The 20,673-nt window shown below is 38.2% G+C and overlaps 3 protein-coding genes and 1 non-coding gene across 4 annotated transcripts; 1 reads left to right on the top strand and 3 right to left on the bottom strand.

Moving 5' to 3' along the window:
* Positions 1 to 226: 226 nt before the first annotated feature.
* LOC104085296 (uncharacterized) lies at positions 227 to 20,218 on the bottom strand. The gene is given in 6 exon segments (XM_070185833.1): positions 227 to 581; positions 2,141 to 2,444; positions 3,028 to 3,232; positions 3,899 to 4,015; positions 4,955 to 5,281; positions 20,098 to 20,218. Coding segments are annotated over 5 exon segments (1,125 nt in total). The 5' UTR covers positions 5,280 to 5,281; positions 20,098 to 20,218; the 3' UTR covers positions 227 to 407.
* LOC117273969 (U2 spliceosomal RNA) lies at positions 2,793 to 2,987 on the bottom strand. The gene has a single exon (XR_004504015.1). It is a non-coding gene; the product is annotated as a U2 spliceosomal RNA (small nuclear RNA).
* Positions 9,205 to 9,633, top strand: LOC138899307 (uncharacterized). The gene has a single exon (XM_070185466.1). It carries the CDS (start codon positions 9,205 to 9,207, stop codon positions 9,631 to 9,633), a length of 429 nt encoding a protein of 142 aa, XP_070041567.1.
* Positions 12,790 to 13,905, bottom strand: LOC138899308 (uncharacterized). The gene is made up of 2 exons (XM_070185467.1): positions 13,503 to 13,905; positions 12,790 to 13,190 (listed from the first exon to the last, which is right to left on the bottom strand). The coding sequence occupies exons 1-2, from the start codon at positions 13,903 to 13,905 to the stop codon at positions 12,790 to 12,792; spliced, it is 804 nt and encodes a 267-aa protein (XP_070041568.1).
* Positions 20,219 to 20,673: the final 455 nt, after the last annotated feature.

Consider the following 20,673-nt stretch of genomic DNA (forward strand, 5'->3'; position numbering starts at 1 on the left):
TATATATATATATATATATATATATATATATATATATATATATATATATATAATAGCAACTCGAACTATATTATTGTAGCAATAATGCCTATAGGGCAAGTACATGGGAGATCTCACTCCAAGGCATTTGGATCTTTTGATACTATGCATGCATGATCAGATCTCAAATACTAGCCTCCTTCCTAGGCTGCTCCTACATATGAATATGTCAACAAAAATATCAAGGTATTCAAATTTCTATATTCTTTAGAAATCTACACAAACACCTACGTTGCTCGAATTCTTCAAAAATATTGTCGGGTGCATATCGAATCTCCAAAACTAATATACTCTTTTAGGATTTAACACGGGTACGATAATATTTTTGAAGAGTCCGAGCCGTATTGACAAATACAATGTGCCATCTCTTAGGTTGCACTTGATGAATAAGAAGGCAAAGAAAGAGAGAGCATTGTGTTTATTGTTGAATCTGATTCCTTCTTACTATGCTGAATCTGCTCCTTATTATTGTCTACTGTGCTCAGTCCTAGTTGCAAATCAGCCAACCAATCTGTTTCGCTTAACCTCTTGTCTCTTTTCATCTGCACGTCAAAATTAATATAAGAAGTAAAGCAACAATTAAAACAAGTGGAAAATCTTCCATTTGACAAGTGAGTTATTGCTTAGCAACAACAAAACAAATTTCATACTTAGCACATTAACCTTTGATTTCATAAACTAATACTCAAGTTAAACTAATTGAATGCTCTAATTATAAGTGTTTAACTTCTATACACTAACAGTATAAAAATTTCTCTTTATACTAACACTTGTATTATGGTAGGGTCAATATTTTAAAAGGTGGGGGCGTGAGGTGGGACATTTTAACTCTGACAAAGCGAGGCGTAAATCCTGAGTACGCCCTATGGATCTTTAAATTTTACTAATTTCAAGAATTTTAAGATAGTATAAAATAAAAAATAATTATAAAATTTACATCAAAGTCACAAAATTATAACAAATAATCTATTTAAAATATTTATAAATTATAACTCAACTATGAATAATATGAAAATCATGACATATATCATAATATGCAAATTAGATGCAACGCCGTTAGAAGTCAAACATCAAAAGTAATGTATTCGATACAAAATCTTATACCTATCTCTTAAGGAGTAATGAATCTTGAAAGAATTTCGATATTATAAATTGATATTTTTTTAAATATTCCTTTTATTTAATATGCTTTCTATTTAAAAGAGAATTTATATAAAAACATAATTCACAATTTAAATATGATTCTCTAGCATCATTTATTTTTAAGTTTCAACAAGTTAATAAAGTGACACATAAGTCACCATACAATATACCAAGATAACAAATTATTTGTAAATAGTTAATAGTTAATATTGAGCTATTAATTTAATAAGTATTGTATCTCGTAAACATGAAAACAATAATATTTATGAAAATAATTATAAAATAATTATGGACTATTATATCATAAAGACATAACAAAAGTTAATAAATAGATATTTTTAAATGAAAGATTTATTTAATATTTACTATCATAGCAGTCTTAGTGGATAACGTGCAATAATATTTATTTTAATTATGATATTAAATATTCTCAACTTAATGGTTTAAGATTAAGAAAAAAGTAATTTTGAATAGTTAACGATTTATTAAGAAAATTTGTGGATTTATAAGGTTAGTTACACATAATTGCATAAAATTCTATTAGGCGAGCCCAGTACGCTGGGTGTTGGGCATGTCCGGGGCGTAAGCCCCGACGACTGAGGCGTAAATCTCACGGAACTAAGCCCCACCCATAATCCCAGGGGCGTTTTACGAGTTCTCCGCCCTGGTGCGAGTCCCAATTCTTCCTTTTAAAACAGATGGTAGGGTGTCTACATCACACTCTTAAGGTGCGGCAGTTCCCCGGGCCCTACGTGAATGCGGCATACATTATGCACCGGGCTGCCCTACATACTATGAGTAATTTAACATGTTATACCTGAATTTATGTATTATTTTTCCAGGTAACTTGTTCTACTTATTACTGCTAGTTACTTGTTTTATCTTTCAAGTGGCCTACTAGTATAAAAACTCGGTTACATATAGAAGTAAAACTCAAACTAAATCTGAAAAGATTTACCTCAAGTCTGAAAGGAGTCTCAAACTTTGGCTCAAGGCTATTGTATCTGCACCTCCACTTGGGTTGTTGTACAAAATTATTTTGTTGAAACAAAGATTGAGAATTCTTATTGGAGGAAATATTTGACAAAGAAACCCTCTTTCCCTTCCCATATTGATTTTCCTTAAATTCACTAATTGGAGGCCACCGTTTTTCTTCAAGAAAATGGCTTTGTCTAACAGGACCGATTTCATGGTTTCCAGTCTGCAAGATTTTCATTCTGAACAAATTGTTGGTTCCTTGATTGGAAGACCATTCCAAATATCTGTATATATGAGCAAATTGAGTAAGAATATTGATAGTAGACGTTAGATAAAGAGAATTTCAGGCTTCTCAAAATCTTAAGAGCAATGTGATACATATTACTCCCTCAGTTTCATTTTATGTGAATTTATTTGATTAAGCACAGAATTTTAAAAGAAAGAAAAACTTCTGAAATTTGTGGTCGTAAACATGCCATGATATTAGTGTAGCTATAAATCATGTTAATAAGGATATATAAAATAAAAAGTTTAAAGCTGAATTTTTTCCAAATATAGAAAGTTGTCATTATTTAACTAGTGTCAAAGAGAAATAGTGTCACATAAAATGGAATATCTTTTTCTTTTCTTTGTTAGGGTACGCTTGGCCTGGGCTGTAATACAACGCCTAGGCGACGTGCGAAGGCCCAGGTAGCAAGCTACCCTACTGGGTCTTCTCCCTTAAAAAACGAGTTAATATTGCATGGGCTGATAATCCATATATCAGATATTAAACTGATAAGAACAAATACTATACTTGATCTTAGCCAAAAGGCCGAGAAAGTTATAATAAAATGGAATAGAGGGAATACTAATTAACTAGGTCACCTGGAAAATTTTTCCTTTGTCTCATGTCGATGTCTGGAAAGTGAATTTTGGAAATGGTGGTTAACGTTATCATCATTATTAAAATTCCTTGCTAACACAATTGCACCATTCTTCATTTTGAAGTCTTGAAGAGGGTTAAATCTTTGGCTTAAATTTCCACAGAAATAACTTTTTCCTTGCATTGGTCTATGAGCATGGCCTAGTACTGTCAAAAAGAAGCACCATGTAAGTTCAATAGCTTGTATATCATTGAAAAATAGAAAAAGGGCATACAGAAATTATTAGATGTATACGTCAGAGGTGGGGTCAGGATTTAAACATATCATTTGAACTTAATACTACTTCCAGTGGTGCGCTAAACGAGATTCAATTCCCATTATCAGAAAATTATATTGTGAAACGTTTTTTATATATAAACTATTAAATGTCCTTCACATAAACAAAATAGTCTAGTGTAGTGAAAAAGGGGTTATATAAGTTGCTAAGGTTTAAATCCCAACTATATGTATGACAATCTCGTAATTTTTTAAGTTACGTTGGAGTATAAAATTTTGGCTCCACCATTAATTCTACTGCCTATCTTAAGAATTGCATAATATTAAAGATAAATACTTACCCGCTATTAATTAAAATGAGAATTCATATTACTTAGTATAAATATGTGTGTGAAAGACAAATTTCTGGCTCGGCTACTGAGTGACTTTTCCTATCTTAAGAATTGAATAATGCCTAGGAAATGCTTGTAGTAATCCTAGTTTTCAAGGAATTTTCTTAACTTAGGCTACTGAATTTTGATATAGGTATCAATGCTTACCTTGCAAAAGTAGCCCAAAAGAAGGAAAAACTTGCAATTTGTTTTTGAGGGTTTTACCTTGTCCAAACTCTCCAAGTTTCTTGCTTCGATACATCTGCAGATGACTTTTTACATGGGCAATGCTGAGTCCTCTCACATTCATCATCTGAAGAACCAATTAATATCATGTTTACACTAAACAAATTTAAGTTATATACATTGTCAAGGTAAATATAGTTTTTTACACTATCACGTGAACTAAAGGATATCTCGGTAAGCCTCCTTAAAATATGAAATTTACAATATTATAAATAAGATAGCTTACCTGCTATGATAGGGATATGTGATCCGATAGTGTAAAAAATGCATAGTCGGTATATTTTTACAAGAGTTTAATTTATACACATCGTTAGTGTAAGTATATTTTTTAACAATATCATGTCAATCAAAGGATATCTACGGTAAGCCTCCTTAAATGTGAAACAATCTTGAAAATAAGACAGCTTATCTGCTATGATAAGTAGTGTGACCTGATAGTATAAAAATATATCATCAATATATTTTGAAAAGGGTTTAAGTTTTATACATGGTCAGTATAAAAATATTTTTTTAATAATATCAGGTCAACCAAAGGATATCTATAGTAAGCCTTCTTAAAATGTGAAATTTATACCTGCTATGATAGGTATATGTGACCCGATAGTATAAAAAATGCATCGTCAATATATTTTTAAAAGAGTTTAAGTTATATATATCGTCAGTATAATTATATATTTTTTTAACAATATTACGTCAACCAAAGAATATCTATGGTAAGAGCCTCCTTAAAATGTGAAATTTATAATCTTGAAAATAAGATTACTTACTTGCTATGACAAGTATATGTGACCCAATAGTATAAAAAATGCATCATCGATATATTTCTAAAAGAGTTTAAGTTATATACATCGTATATATTTTTTTAACAGTATCACGTTAACCAAAGGATATCTACGGTAAGCCTCCTTAAAATATGATATTTATAATCTTGAAAATAAATTTGTTTACTGACTATAACAAAGTATATGTGACCAGATAGTGTAAAAATTCTACGCACGGTGTATACCTACATTTTAAAGTAGAAGATGTACTTACTTTCTTGACCACCTAGTCTTTCAATGGCACGAACAAAAGAGAGATGAAGGTCAGGAGTCCAACGAAGCCTTGGCAATTTTGATCGAACATATTGCCTAACTCTGCTGCTCTTATTTTCATAATTTCCAATATCCTCAGAGCTACTGTTTCCTTCTGCTGTTTTCTCAATCATGTCATCACTAAGTTCAATGGTTTCATCAGTTTCCCTTTTGTTATTAGCTTCTTCATTCAAATCAATGGAATATGACACCTTTTCCATGTATTTCTCACTTGCTATTAGCCTTAGACAAACATTACTACAAAGAGTTTCTTGATGCAAGAACATGCCTGAATTGGTGTATTTACAAAACAAAAAATAGGAATCAATATGTTGGAATAAAAGTAAAACATATCGAAATAAAAGAATAAAATAACTACGCTTCAGTTTTAAACAAGTTCAGGTTGATTATATGAGTCCGCATTGACGATGCTACTCTATCTAATCACATCATGATGTCAAATGTTATACACATACAAAGTATTAGGAATTCTCAATATTTTTGAAATCTATAAATTGACATAAGAGAATATTTGTGGTGTATAGAGCATAAACTACCACGTAAAGCCTACAACTTGAAATTTCAATTCTAGTGAACAATGCACATTTTAAGTGTTTTTCTTTGGGAGAGGAAATTCTATATCTATTTCTTCATCTGACATATAAATATATTCCTCCGTACGTCTTGAAAGAAATGGCATGATTAGGAAATGAGGATTAACTTGTTTATTGTTTGTAGTTAAATCACATACCAATTTCTATGCTTTTAAAAAAAAATTGCTTATTTAAAAATTCCATAAATCACAATCTTTTGTAACGACCTAGATCTAATTGCTAAGTTATTGTCCGCTTTGGCCCGATCCTCTGGCCCGCCTCAAGGCTTTCGGTCCTTGCGATTTTGACAACTTGAATTTTAATCCAAAAGGTATCTCAACAGTTAGAACTATTACCCTTATGTATTCCCCAAATTTTCATCTCATTTCGATGTGCATTTGCTTAAGAAAAGTTTCACGGCGAACTTCTTTCGAGTTCAACTGTCAGCTACTTCTTATACTTGGAAGTATATAAAAATATAAAAAGCATACTCCCTCTGTCCCAATTTGTTTGATGCATTTTGGATTTTGAGAGCATAACGAGTTTTTCTTTGTTCACGATTCCGTTTGACCCAATATTTAGATTCGGGTTCAAACATTTAATTTAAATAAAATAGAGTCAATCTTAGCCAATATTAATATCCAAAAGATATGTTAACTATTTTTGTAGTAAGATAATATGTGTGTTTAATCGAATAGCAGTAAATATGGACAATACTAATAATATTTAATGACTCAAAAGGAGGAGGATAGCATTAAATAACAATAAATAGCAATGAATGACATTTAAGTAAATAAAAACATGAGAGTCACCCGAAAAAGGGGTGAGATCTGTGGATATTCCTTCTGACAATGATGAATGATTGATGAGCCTTTGAACATTCAGGTTGTTCTTGGATCAAGTGAATATCTTATGTCCCCTATCCTTATATCTCTTTCTATTTATATGGAATATTTACCTAGAATATCCTAATAGTATAGGTACAGAGAATATCCACTAAAATATTCTCCTTCGATCTTGATCTTCGTTGACTCTTCGACCTTGATCTTTAATAGCTTCGTCAGCCTTTCCTTTCTCTTCTTAAGATATCACTTCGACCTTGGGTAGGCCTTTATCGAAGTCGTACTGTGTGGCAGTCCATGAGTGCCTCCTTAATGCTAACACGGTTTGATCGTATCAAAGGTAACTTTTGACCCATACAGTTAGTCCCTCTTCTTATTGAGGTCGGCCCTCTGTGGGCTACATATTACGTGGCCCTCTGTGGGCTACATATTTCAAATTCTTTAGGTTTCCCGAGTAATTGTTGGAGTTATCTTGTCTAAGAGTTTGAGTGACATCATGACATCATGCGTCAATATGACATATGTTCCCGATGTGTTGCTTCGATTCATATGTGACCCTTGATTAGATATGCCGTTTTGATTTAGGTGCCAATTATGACGAGCCATTTCGGGTTTAGTGCCATGATTTCTATAAATAGAGGTTCTTGGACCTAAATTGGAAAATTTTGTTCTTCTAACTTTTCGAAACACCAGCTTTCTTCTCTGCATCTTTTTTCTCTGAATCTCCTTTCCTTGTTTCTTTGCCCTACATCATCCCCCAATCTCTCCCTTTCGTATTCTTCATCATCATCTTGAATCATGTCTAACTTGCCCTCAAATGTTGTTGAAGGGAGTTGCGTTGCTCCCTTGGAAGTTGTGTTTCCCTCCCATGGGGAGAGTGTTTCTACCATTGCTGAGGATGAAGCTTTTCCGTTAGTGGAGGAGATAATCCCACATAACCCCGACGTCAGGTCTAATCTCGCCCGATCACCGAACACTGCACCCGGGATTTTTCTATCGACGATGACATCCAAAGAATTGGCGAAATTCAAAGCCAAGTTCGGTCTTCCAAATCACGTCTAATTGATCCCAGCCGAAGGGGGCGTGGTGCATGTTCATCTCCCTGGATACATCGCTCTATAATCCTACCTCTTTCTCATCGGTTATTTGTTCCCTCTTCTTTAGTTGGTGGAAGAAATTTGTCGTCACTACGACGTCTGCCCTGCTCAGCTTGCACCGTATGTCTATAAGATTATCAGAATGCTGACTAAATTTGCCAAGCTAGCCGGGGTCGAACTAACGCTGCGGCATTTGGTGCATCTATTCGCCCCTAGCTTCTATAGGAGAACGATGTTGAACCTTAGCCACTGTGGAGGAAAATGCTTGGTCATGAAGACGTACGACAAGGCCAGTCGTCAGTTCTAGCTCAACTTCTTCTACGTCAAAACTGAGGACGTTGTGGCTAACGTTGATGGCTTTCCTGAGGCTTGGAACTACATACGTAAGCACCCTATTTCTATCTTTATTCTTTTACTTGCTATGAGTTAGATGAAGGATTTTCCCTTTCTTGTAGCCAACAACTAGCCTCCCCTTTTAGTCACGTGCATTTCCAATTGGGTCTAGCAACTCCTCTCCCATGTCGTAGGAAGCCATGACTGGCCGAGATTCTTCAAGAAGTTCAAACCGACTCTTTTCATCGACAAGTAATTTCTTCTCCATTGTATGTCGATTCGTTCTACTAACTTCAACGTTTGTCTCTTTCCCAGACGAGGATCTTCTCGGAGGTGTCGGGCGCCGGTGCCATCTTTTCAGACTAAGGCTGATGTGCCTTCGGCTTCTGCCTCCGTTACGACCACTGCACCTTCCGTACCTGCCCTTGTCTTGGCTACCGTAGTCCAAGAGCCTATCTTCGTTCCGTCTACTGCTTTTGCTCCTCAACCTTTTTCACTGGTTGACAAGGATGACGATGTCTCCCCTGATGAATCAGACTAATGCCCCTTAAGAGGAGTGTCGTAGACACGGGAGGAGAGAGACCAATAGCCATTAACTTAGAATAGGGTGACTTCGTTCTTTGAGAGATGACCATATTGCATGTTAGAGATAGCACTGGAATGGATTTCGAGGCCCCGCACCTAGAGGAGGTCGATGCACCGGTATCCAGAGGGGGAGACGGTCGAAAGGGAGGTTCTTGATGACAACCGTGCTCTTTCGATACAAGATGAGGCTTTATCCTCTAGGGCTGCACTAGATGTCTTCTCGTCTGCTGGTGACAAAGGGAAGACCGTTGTTGAGGAGGACGCCGGATCTGACTCTGATATTGATCTGGATGAGTTGAGTATGATTGATAAGGGACTTATTCAACTTGAGGTGAGGTTGAAGGGGGGCTCTAGGACTATTAGGATCCCAATGGATCGTAATCTACTTGTAAATGGAGGTAATCCTTGCCCTTGGTCCTCTCTATTTTGAGATTAAGGGTACGACCCTCGAGAAGATAAACGACGGTATCCTGTCGAATAACACTGTTAGTCTCTCTCTTAGGGTAAGTACGACTATCGTCTGTTCCTTTCCTTATGCCTTAGTTTCTTTGCAAGTTCTAACATTTTTTCTTCATCTTATAGATGGTTATTCTAAATATTAAGAGTGTCTGGTGGGAGAATAGGCGTAAAGAAATTTATGTGAAGCTAAAAGATAAGTATATGACGTGCCGTGGAAAGTACCAGGAGCTCCGGGATCGATTTTGTGAAGGCTGCAATGTGCGAGCCCTGAGGGAAGACTTGAAGAAGAGGGATGAATAGCTGATGCAGGCCGTAGAGAAGTGTAGCATCTTCGAAGGGACGTTGAGGAAAAAAGGGGAAGAGCTCGAGCTTAGTAGTGGTGTAGAGGCCCAATGCAGTGATCTTCAAGCCCAAGTGGTCCAACTACGAGCCCAACTTAAAGAGTGCCAGTTCAAGGCGGAGGCTCTTAGCGGTGAGATTTTCGAGAAGCAGGAGGAGCTTGAGAAGGCGGAGTCTTCTCAGATGGAAGCTCAGAGGAGGGTGGAGTTCCTCGAGTTGGCGAACCAAACCTTTCGTTCTGACCGGGATAATGACCTATCGACGACGAGCGCTAAGGAAGACCGGCTTGAGGAGAAGATCGGGGATTTGGAAAAGGAAACCTTGATCTTTATGAATGAGTTGCTGCTTTGGAGGTTGAGAAGCCCAACTGCTTGCGCGGCCTTCTTCGTCTAATGCTTCTGGCTTCCCCAATATCCCCTGTGAGTTATATGAATAATGGATTCATGTCGAGGCCCGACTGGATGTGTTTCATGAGTTGCATACGACAGGCTCTATTTCTGGGGCGGCCTTTGAGGATGCTCGGGTCAAGGCTCGTGAGGCTCGACTTGCTTGTGGCTACGACCCTAATATGCCTCGTCCTGGTGAAGAGGATGAGAATGAGGAGGATGCCATGGATCATCTTGATGAAAATGCCTAGTACGATTCTTTTTACCCTCAGGGCGAGGATGGATAGGACGCTGAAGGTCGGGACAATGATGGTGTCAATGGTCAGGGTGGTGATGTTGCTGAAGGTCGGGCTAATGAGGACGTCATAGGTCGTGATGGCGATGGCCAGTAGTTCTTTTTTAGCATTTTTGTGTGTTTTGGTTTGGCGTCTCCAAGAGCCTTTGTAACAAACGTTTGTCTATGAATATCAAAGTTGATTTTTGCTTTCATTTGTGCCTATCTTATTTGCCGTGATTTGTTTCTGTACTTGTATGTTTTGTTCCTTCATATTTTTGTTTTCGTCCTCTAGATGATCCTAGTCCTTGGGCTGAATAGCCATAGGTTGGATCATCCCTTTATCTACATAGATCGAGTATGTCTCCTTAGTTGAGGATCAATAGGTTAAGTACGAACTTGGTGGGACTTAGCCTTTTGTGCGGTTGAATTCAATCTTCTATCGAGACGTGGCCGAGGGTCGGTAGATGTTGTTTGAGTTTGGTCGAACTTAACCTTTTGTTAAATCGTGGCCGAGGGCTGGTAGGTGTTATTCGAGCTTGGTCGAACTTAATATTTTGTTAAATCATGGCCAAGGGCCGGTATGTGTTATTCGAGCTTGGTCGAACTTAACATTTTGTCAAATTGTGGCACAAGGCCGGTAAGTATTGTTCGAACTTTGTCGAACTTAACCTTTTGTTAAGGCAATTTTAATAAATGCAAGTTTCCATTACTTTGACGTTGTTGTTTTGATTACATAATTGGAGAAAGTTACAACTTGGGCATTGGCCGACATTCTAGTCCCAATACCAGTCTATCTAGGCCCTTCATTGTTCGACTTGGAGAGTATTAAGGAGTCGGGAAATGAAAGAGAAACCAGTCTGTTCTTTGCATACTTCAACTCGAAGTGTCCCTTTTGTCGCTTCATTAAAAACCTCCTTGAGAAAACCCTAATGGGATAAAATTCAAGTGAGAGAAAAAGAGTACGAAAGGGGAGGGGGCACTTCTTTCTCTTTAGAAGTTGAAGTATTTGCAGTGGCTGATGTTCCAATTGTTTGGTAATTGTTTTCCTTCCATTGTCTTTAGTTGGAATGAACCCTTGTTTGCTTTGGCTATAATTTTGTACGGACCGTCCTAGTTTGTTCCTAGTTTTCCTTCCCGTGGATATATGCTTGCTTGGGTTTTGGCCTTGAGTACGTAGTCTCCGACTTTGAGCGGCCGGACCTTTGCCTTCTTTTTGTAGTAACGTTCCATTTGCTGCTTTTCGGTGACCATTCTTATATACGCCATATCTCTTCACCTTCTACTCTCGTCATTGCTAGTGCTGCTTTCATGGGAGTACCTTAGGTTGGGTTCTCCGACCTCGACTGGTATAACTGCTTCGGTTCGGTAGACCAGAGAGTATAGCGTCTCTCCTATGCTTGTCTTCGGGGTGGTTCTATACACCTACAATACTTCTGGGAGTATTTCCGACCACAATCCCTTGCCGTCTTCGAGTTTTTTCTTCATGATGTTTAATATGGACTTGTTGGAGAATTTTGCATGCCCGTTACCTACTGGATAATAAGGGGTTGAAAGTATCCTCTTAATATTCCATTTCTTGAGGAATTTGGCAGTTTTCTTTCCTGTGAACTGGGGTCCGTTGTCGCAGTTGATCTCTTTGGGTAGTTCGCATCGGCAGATGATGTTTTTCCATATGAAGTTGATTACCTCTTGTTCGTGTATTTGGGAGAATGCTCCCGCTTCCACCCATTTAGAGAAATAGTCAGTTAAAACTAAATAAAACCGTACATTACCTCGCCTTGCTGGGAAGGGGGCCACGATTTCCATTCCCCACTTGATGAACGGCCTTGGAGAGGTAACTGAGTGAAGATGTTCGCCTGCTTGGTGGATTATTGAGGCATATTTCTGACATTGTTCGCATTTATTCACAAATTTTGAGGCATTTTTTCATGGTGGGCCAGTAGTATCCTACTCGTATGAGACACCTAACGAGCGCTCGATCGCTGGAATGAGCGTCGCAACGGCCTTTCCTGGACTTCTTCGAGGATGCGCTGGGTTTGGTTGGGACCCAAACACTTCGCGAGAGGGCCGTCGTATGTTCTCTTGTATAAGTCGTTACGAAGTAGGTTATATCTGGTTGCCTGCATTCTTAGTTTTTTGTGTTCCTTTTTTCCGTTTGGGAGTATGTCGTCCTGCAAGTAGGTGATAATATAATTGCGTCAATCCCAAGATAAACTTACAGATCTTACCTAGATTTGTTCGAATAACAAGTTGAGGAGGTCGACTACACTTTTATCCCCGGTCGCAGGTTGCGGCCAATTTGGCGAGGACGTCCGCTTCGACATTCTGGGCATGCGGGATCTGGTCAAGCCGGCATTAGTCAAACTTGGGTAGTAGCTTAAAGATCTCAATTTGATATTTATACAACCTTTGTTCTTTTATTTAGAAATTCCCTATGATTTGGTTGATTACGAGCTATGAATCACAATAGAGTTTCAAGCACTTCGCCCCGTATTTGAGTGTTAGTCTCAACCCTGCAATTACGGCCTCATACTTGACCTCGTTGTTACTCATATCTGGGAATCTCATGGGATGTATCCACAGTCATCCTACTATGGCATTATATGCGGTGGCCTGGTCCATGATGTGGAATGTTGTCTCCAGAGGGCTAAGAAGGGGAGTGTAATTTTGCCCGATGTCCGTTCAACTGCATTACTAAAATCGATTAGTATGATGCAGTGTGGTATTATCTTGTCCTCGAGTCTCATCTGGGCGAGGACTCGGAGATGGATAATGCACACTCCACTCCCATCATCTACCATAATACATTTGACATCAGTATCTAAAATTCGTAAAGTAATGACGAGAGCATCATTGTGAGGGAAAGCCAAATCGTCAGCATCCGACTCATCTAAGATGATACTTACTTTGAGTGTTATACTGTACGTGGGTGATAGATCTTTTGAGCTTGTGAGTGGCGGTGAACTTAACGTCATTGATGGTGGCATAGTCGTTGCTGTCGATAATCATGTTGATGGTATGAGCCGGTGACAACGGCTTTGGCAGGCCTTGCCGTTCATGACCTCTGGCAAAGTTGTTCCTCCCCTTATCACTCAACAGCTCTTTGAGGTTTCCTTGCTGCAACATGTTCACAACCTCTTGCCTTAAGGCGATGCAATCTTCTATCTTGTGTCCGCGTTCCTGGTGGAATTCGCAGACGGCGACAGATTTTCTGGTGCTTGGGTCGGACCTCATTTTTGGCAGCCACTTCACCTTCATTTCGAGTTTCTCCAGGGCATAGACTATATCTGTAGGTGACACACAAAAATTGTGAGTAGACAATAAGGGGGAAATACCTCTCTCATTCTGGTGAATCCCTATCCTTAGCCTAGATAGGGGCCATCGTTCCCTGCTTGGTCGTGAGACCGGGTGATCCCTCCTTATGTTATCTCTTCATTTTTTCCTGGGCTTGGATTGTACCGAGATGAGTCGCCTAGTCGGTCTGTTGAGGTCGTCATCAACTGCTCGGACTTCGGCACAGTGAGCATTAGGGATTTCGTCCCAGGTGGTTAGAGGGTACTTAGTCTACCGGCTCAGTAACTTTCTGGTCACTTTTGAACCCTTTCTACTCAACCCGGTCAGAAAGGCTGCGACTGCCATCCCCTCGGACACATTTGGTAGGGTCATCCTTACCCTGTTGAATTGGGTGAAGAAGTCCCTTAGTCTATCTCCTAGGGGCTGCTTGATGGCGAAGATGTTGTTTACTCTTGTTTCGGCTTTCTTGGCCCCAGCATGTGCTGTCACAAACTTATCGGCCATTTCTTCGAAGTTTTCAATGGAGCGGGCTGGTAGCTGTGAATACCATGTTAATGCTCCTCTAGTGAGGGTTTCGCCAAATTTCTTCAGCAAAATAGAGGACACATGTTCCTTGGTAAGGTTGTTGCCCTTCATGACGGTGACGTAATGAGTTACATGATCTTCGGGGTCGGTCCTTACATCATATATCCAGAGATACAACGGCATTTCGAAGGTCTTCGGTATGGCATGCGGGGCTACTTCCTCGTTATACGGCTGCTCTATGAATCTGTAATGACCCGACCAGTCGTTTTGAGCTCTAGCACATCGTTCGGTAGTTTGAGGCCTTGAATAGCTTCACTTCAGGTATTATGACTTGTACGTGTAGTCGGAATTTAATTTTGGGAGGTTCAGAGTAGATTTGGAAAGAAAATTCTAATTTCGGAAGCTTTAAGTTGGAAGAATTGACTAAGGTTTGACTTTTGCGTAGATGAATTTGGAATCGGGATTTGAAGGTTTCAATGGGTTCGTATGATAATTTTGGTCTTAGGAGCGTGTCCGGATGTTGATTTGGAGATCCGTAGGTTATTTCGGCGTGAATTGGTAAAAGTTGGAAATTGGATGATTTTTGGGAAGTTTGACCGGGAGTGAACTTTTGACCGGGTCGGCTTCCGATTTCGGATTCCGATTTCGGAAGTTTGATTTTATAGGTTTCGGCGTCGAATATAGAAGTTTGAAGTTCTAAAGTTCATTAAGCTCGAATTGGGTTGTGATTCGTGATTTTAGCGCTGCTTGATGTGATTTGAAGGCTCGACTAAGTTCTTATTGTGTTTTAGGACTGGTTGGTATATTTGGTTGAGATCCCGGGGGCCACAGGTTGATTTCGGATGGTTAACGGATCAAAAGTTGAAGTTGTGAGATTGCTGAAGGCTGGGCTCTGCTGAGCTTTGATCGCAGGTGCGAGCTCGCAGAAGCGAGCATTTGGGCGCAAAAGAGGACCAGGAGAAGGTGGCCTATGGTCGCAGGTGAGATGCAAAGACCGCAGAACCGGAGCCGCTTTTGCGGAGGAAGGAGCGCATGAGCGGAATGAGGCCTGGGGTGAAGGCGCGCAGAAGTGGAGAAAGGTCCGCAAAAGCGGACACGCAGAAGAAGAAATCTCTAGCGCAGAAGCGGTTGGCTTCACAGATGCACAAGGGAGACTGGCACCTGCGAGGGCGCAGTAGCGAAATTATTTCCGCAGGTGCGAGAGTGCGACTGGATAGGGGGCTTCGTAAAAGTGACGCCGCAGATGCGCACAATTGGCCGCAGAAGCGAAACTGGGCAGAATATTAAGGGGTCGAACTTGGTCATTTTCTCCATTTTTGTTTTGGATTTTTGGAGCTCGGTTCTTGAGCGATTTTGAGAAGTTTTCATCATGTAACATAAGGTAAGTAATTTCTCACTTATTGTGAGCTAAATGTAAGGTTTATATGTGGATTTAAAGAAGAAAATTAGGGAAATATTGTGGAATTTTGGTAAGAAAACCTAGAATTGATAATTTTGGATTTTTACCACGGTCTTGGAAATGGAATTAAGGATAAATTGTATATTCAAGTTAGTAATGTTATGGTTAAAGTTTATCTTCAAAAATTTTCAGAATTCGGGCACGTGGGCCTGAGGGTTGATTTTATAGACTGCTCAAGCGGAGTTGGAAATTGTTTAAAATGATTAATTATGGATATTAGAATATATTTTGACTGGTTTGTACGTTGTTTGAATAGCTTTGGATCGACGGGCTTTGATTTGAGGTGTTAGAGAGGCCTCGGAGCCGGTTATGGAACTTCGGAGCGAGGTAAGTCTCATGTCTAATTCTGTGAGGGGGAAACCACTCCTAGGTGATGTATTTGTTATGTGTTACTTATTGTGGGGGCTACGTACGCACCAGGTGACGAGAGTCTATGCGTAGCTAGATTCATGTTATGCCCGGGTAGACTTAGGTTTCTGCCATGCTATAATTGTACTATTTGAATTGTCTCTTGCCTAGTAAATTCCCTTATTTTACATTACGACTTGAGACTAGAATTGCGTAGAGTAATAGGCTTGCTATTGTAGAGATTTGATGGGCTTCACGATAAGCCGCGGATTTAATTGTGCTCTCCTACGAAATTCTCCCGTGTTATGCGTTCTCATCGAAATATTTCCTTAAAAATCTATCACTCACATGACTATTCTTGAGTAGGGTCGCGGACTCGTCAAAGCTTCTTATTCTAATGGGATCGGGCCGTTCGCCTCGGCAGGATAGATACATCTATGGTTCGTGCCGTTCGACCCTCGGCAATGCGCACACTATGATGGATTGGGTCGTACGCCACGGCGGAATTTATGTACCACACTCTCATGGGAGTGAGCTGTTCGCCTAGAAAATAAAATAGATGTATCTATGGTTTGGTAATGTTATGATGGATCGGGTCGTACGCCTTGATACTTCTATAAAACACTCCTATGAAATCGTGTGTAATAATTGTCAAAAAGCCAGCATATCTGTGAGTTCTTCCTGATTGAACTGTGACGACCTATCTGGTAAGGTCCATTGTATATATGTACTCCGATTAAGGAGGTGGCTACTAGCTGAGAGTTTGAGTTATTGCTGTACTTTTTGTGCAGGTACACATATGTCTGGTGGTCTTTGGGCGCAGAGGCGCGGCCACTACTTTGACTTTACCGTGAGCTGCATCTCATGTTACGATCCGCAGCCTGCAGAGTCTCCATCAGAGTTATTTATATTTTCCTGTCTAACTTGTATTCCAGATAGATGTTGTATTTTATTTTATTTCCTAGTTGATGCTCATGCACTTGTGACACCGTGTCTTGGGGGTTCCTTTAGGTTATTCATTATTGTGGATCGTATAAATATTTTTATTTACTCTGTAAATTCTCTTTTATACTGTTCAATTAAGGAAAATGATGAATTCAGAATACTAAAATAAGTAATTAAATTGACTAAACATTATTGGCTTGACTGACGGCGGTGTTAGGCGCCATCACGGCCACTAGTGGATTTTGGATCGTGACAGAACCTTTCGGCATCCCTCTTTGGCAATAGCTTAGGGGCGCCCGGTAATTTGTCGACTCGTTCTTGATGTTCTTTCATTTGATCTCTAAGCATTTGGTTCCCATTCTCTATTTTTTCCATCCTCTTCAAAACATCGGTGAGGACTATGTCACTTACATTATTAGTAACATTGTGAGTTATAATTGGTGTGGCAGGGTTTAGTTGGTAGCCTTGTTCATCTGCTCATTGCAGCGTGTAGCAGGCTTTTGGAGCACGCTTACTAATGTACCGGTCATTCACACTTCGAGGAGCTTTTTCATGGCCGGTGGAATCCCTTCTCCTGTGGACGTGGAGGCCCCTTTTCCATTTGGTTTTGTTGTGCTATAATGGGGGCGAGGAGACGTCCTCTCGCGCCTAGGGGAGGCAGTAGGTGTCACGTCATCGCCTAGCGTTTCATATCTCTCATTGATAGCGTTCATGAGGTTGCCGGGGAAGTCACCTGCCATTTTAGTCTTGTCTGCTTAGTTACCTGCCATGTAAGTTCTTGTACGTGTAGAGAAAGAGAAAAACCTTGTGGTTTGTTAGGTTAGCAACTCACGTGAGTTGTAGATCTAAATGAAACCAAAAGATTAGTTAAGAAGTCCCTACATAGGGTGCCAAACTAAATGTATGGGTCAAAAATTACCTTTGACATGATCAAACCGTGTTAGTATTAAGGAGGCACTCGTAAACTACCATGTGTCGCCAGTACGACTTTGATAAAGGCCTGCCCAAGGTCGAAATGATCTCTTAAGAAGTGAAGGGCAGGGCCGATGAAGCTATTAAATATCAAGGTCGAAGAGTCAGCGAAGATCAAGATCGAAGAGTCAGCGAAGATCAGGATCGAGGTCGAGTACTCACCATAAATAGAGTGAATAATGACTAATTTTAGGATAAGACATCAAAGGAGAATATTCTAGTGGATATTCTCTGTACCTGTACTATTAGGGTATTCTAGGTAAATGTTCCCTATAAATAGAAAGAGACACAAGGATAGGGGACATAAGATATTCACTTATAGGAAAACACATTGATTTTATAGTGAGAATCTAGCTTTATTGCAAGCACATGAAAAATACCTTTTTAATAAGATTCTTGCCTATTGTTTTCACTTGAAGCAAGAACAACGTGAATGTTCAAAGGTTCATCAATCATTCATCATTGTTAGAAGGAATATCCATATATCTCACCCTTTTTGAGGTGACTTACATGTTCTTATTTACTTAAATGTCATTCATTGTTATTTATTGCTATTTAGTGCTCTCCTCCTCCTTTTGAGTCATTAAATATTGTTAGTATTGTCCACATTTATCGTCATTCGGTCAAACACATATATTATCTTATTACAAAATCAGTTAACATATCTTTGGATATTAATATTGGCTAAGATTGACTATATTTTATTTAAATCTAATTGGTTGAACCCAGATCAAAATTTTGGGTCAAACAAATTTTTTATATGTCTTTTAAATACTTTGAATTATTAATTATTGTGACTTATAGTACTTTTAATGTAGTTTCTAAATATATAAATTTTATTTTAAAAATAAAAGAGTTTATGTCAGAATTTATGGTCAAAATTGAAAAGTTTAATTATAGAAAATACATCTAACAAATTGGGACAGAGGGAGTAGTAATAAGAATTACTCCATCAATTTCAATTTAGATGACACATTTTCGCTTATCAAGAGTCAAACTATGTGATATTTGACCAACATTTTAGAATTTGTTTTATCGTATTGACATGAGAAAAATTGTAACTTATAGTAGTTTTCGTATGGTTATTAAATATTTAAATTTAAATTTTAAAATATTGAGTTGAACTAATTCAATTTAGCTTTAAAGTTTAGTCAAATTAACTCTCGATAAGCGAAATGCGTCATCTAAATTAAAACATGAGTTAATTTATTATGGTACTATCTATATCTATCTCTTTAAGAATCTTAATGTAGTGGACATGTATATATTTGTATCCAGTCTGTTGTTGTACCTGCAGTTTTACACTCTCCAACCGTGGAATAAATTTCTGACAGTGTTAAACTTCTTGTTAGGAAGTTGACAGATGTGAAAAATGAAATGTAGCAGGTATAAAATCTGTCGGGAAATTCAATGGTAATTTCTATATGTTTATTTTTTCCTACCAATATAAATGTAACAGCATATGACGTAAAGAAAACTTAACTCTCAAACAAACAAGCTGAAGTTGGTAGGTTCTTTAGGGAAAAGAAAAAAAGAAAAGAAAAGCGGGAGAACAAAAATGCAGAATTTTCTTGATTAAAAAAAGTATAACAAAATTAATTCAAAGTTATGCTATGTTAAATGAAAGGGAACAAAAAGGGTATTTCATTTTTAGCGCCAAAAAAAATGAAAAAATAAATAAATAAATCACAACACAGAAGCTAATGCATCATAGATAAAATAAAAATATCATTTATATACATCTTCTAATTAGATTAATTAACTTGATAAGGGATATTGCAATACTTTTAATTAACCAGATTAAGATACTTCACAAAGAATAAAAAAAAGCTTCATTAATGTCTATTCCTGATTAACCCTAGCTTCTTTTGCAAGCAATAGTTATTTCATCAGAATAGAAGGAAGGCTAGAGCAATGGCTAAGTTATCTCCGTATGATTTAAACGGGTTCGAACGGTAGAATCAGCCACATCAAGATGTGCTTCCTATATCACACCCTCTTGTTGTACAGGTTTTCTCTAAAACCTACATGAAAACAGGATAATTTACGCACCGGGCTCCCCATTTAATTCATCATAATACGCAGATTGTTAAAAAAGTAGAATTACTCTTTGAAAATTCTACTTATCATCCTTGTATCAAATTATAATACATTTATCTAACTGATTTGTTTGACCAAGTCAACGCAAGATGATAACAACAATAATAATATACCCGTGTAAGTTCACAAATGAAATTTGAGGAGGATAGTGTGTATACTGTTTTTTATAGAACCCTCGACTCAAGAGAAACAAAAGTGAAATTAGGGGGGAGAAGAAAGTAAACCCTTTTCTTAGAAACTAATAGAAATCATAAAGAATCCAAGAAAGCTAAGTATATATAAATCTTATTGATCTATCAATGAGAAAAGTTTTGCCATTTTTTCCCTTTGCTTCTTGATTTTCTCTGTAAAAGGACCAGAATTTTTTGGGTAGCTAGATTTATTAATATTTGATTAATAGTTTGCTCAGAGTTAAACTAACTGATTGATGATCTATCTATTCATGCAAATCAAAAGGAAGAAAAAGAAGAAAAAAGAACAATAAAAGGGAAGAAAAAGTTTCAAGTTTGTTTCTCTATATAATTTGTATAATTATATAGAAGGATGATCACCTGCTACTTGGTCTCTAAAATCTTGTAATCAGCTGCTTCAAATTCAGAGATATCACCATTTGGCTTGCTGATACATCAGAGGGAGAAAATATAGTGTTTTCTCTAGGTGGTAGGGTGGGGGTTTGGGTGTGTGTGTGGGGGGGAGGGGGAGGGGTGGTTAAGAGCAGGAGAAGCTGGTGTCTTTTTTTCTCTTGATGTTGGGAGGCTTTTGCTTCATTTGTCAAACCATGGAATTGATTTTTAATGCCAATAGTCCTCACAACATTCATATATTCTTGTTAATTTTTTGGTTTCTCACGCTGTTAGAATTCGTTCCGGAAAGTCCCACATTTGAGGGTAAAACGTTCCTTATTAAAGATGACCGTACCAAAAGTTCGAACTCGAGACCTCCGGTTAAGGATGTGTACTCTTACCACTCTTACCACTCCACCACACCTTTATTAGTATATATATTCTTATAACTTGTTCTCTCCATTCATTTTATGTGAAAATGTTTGACTGAACATAAAAGGTAAAGATTTTTTTTAAGTAAATTAAATATAGAAAAAGTACGAAAAATATCTTTTTAAATAAATG

The sequence above is a fragment of the Nicotiana tomentosiformis genome, chromosome 9 (genome assembly GCF_000390325.3).
Source record: "Nicotiana tomentosiformis chromosome 9, ASM39032v3, whole genome shotgun sequence".
NCBI classification, from domain to species: Eukaryota; Viridiplantae; Streptophyta; class Magnoliopsida; order Solanales; family Solanaceae; genus Nicotiana; species Nicotiana tomentosiformis.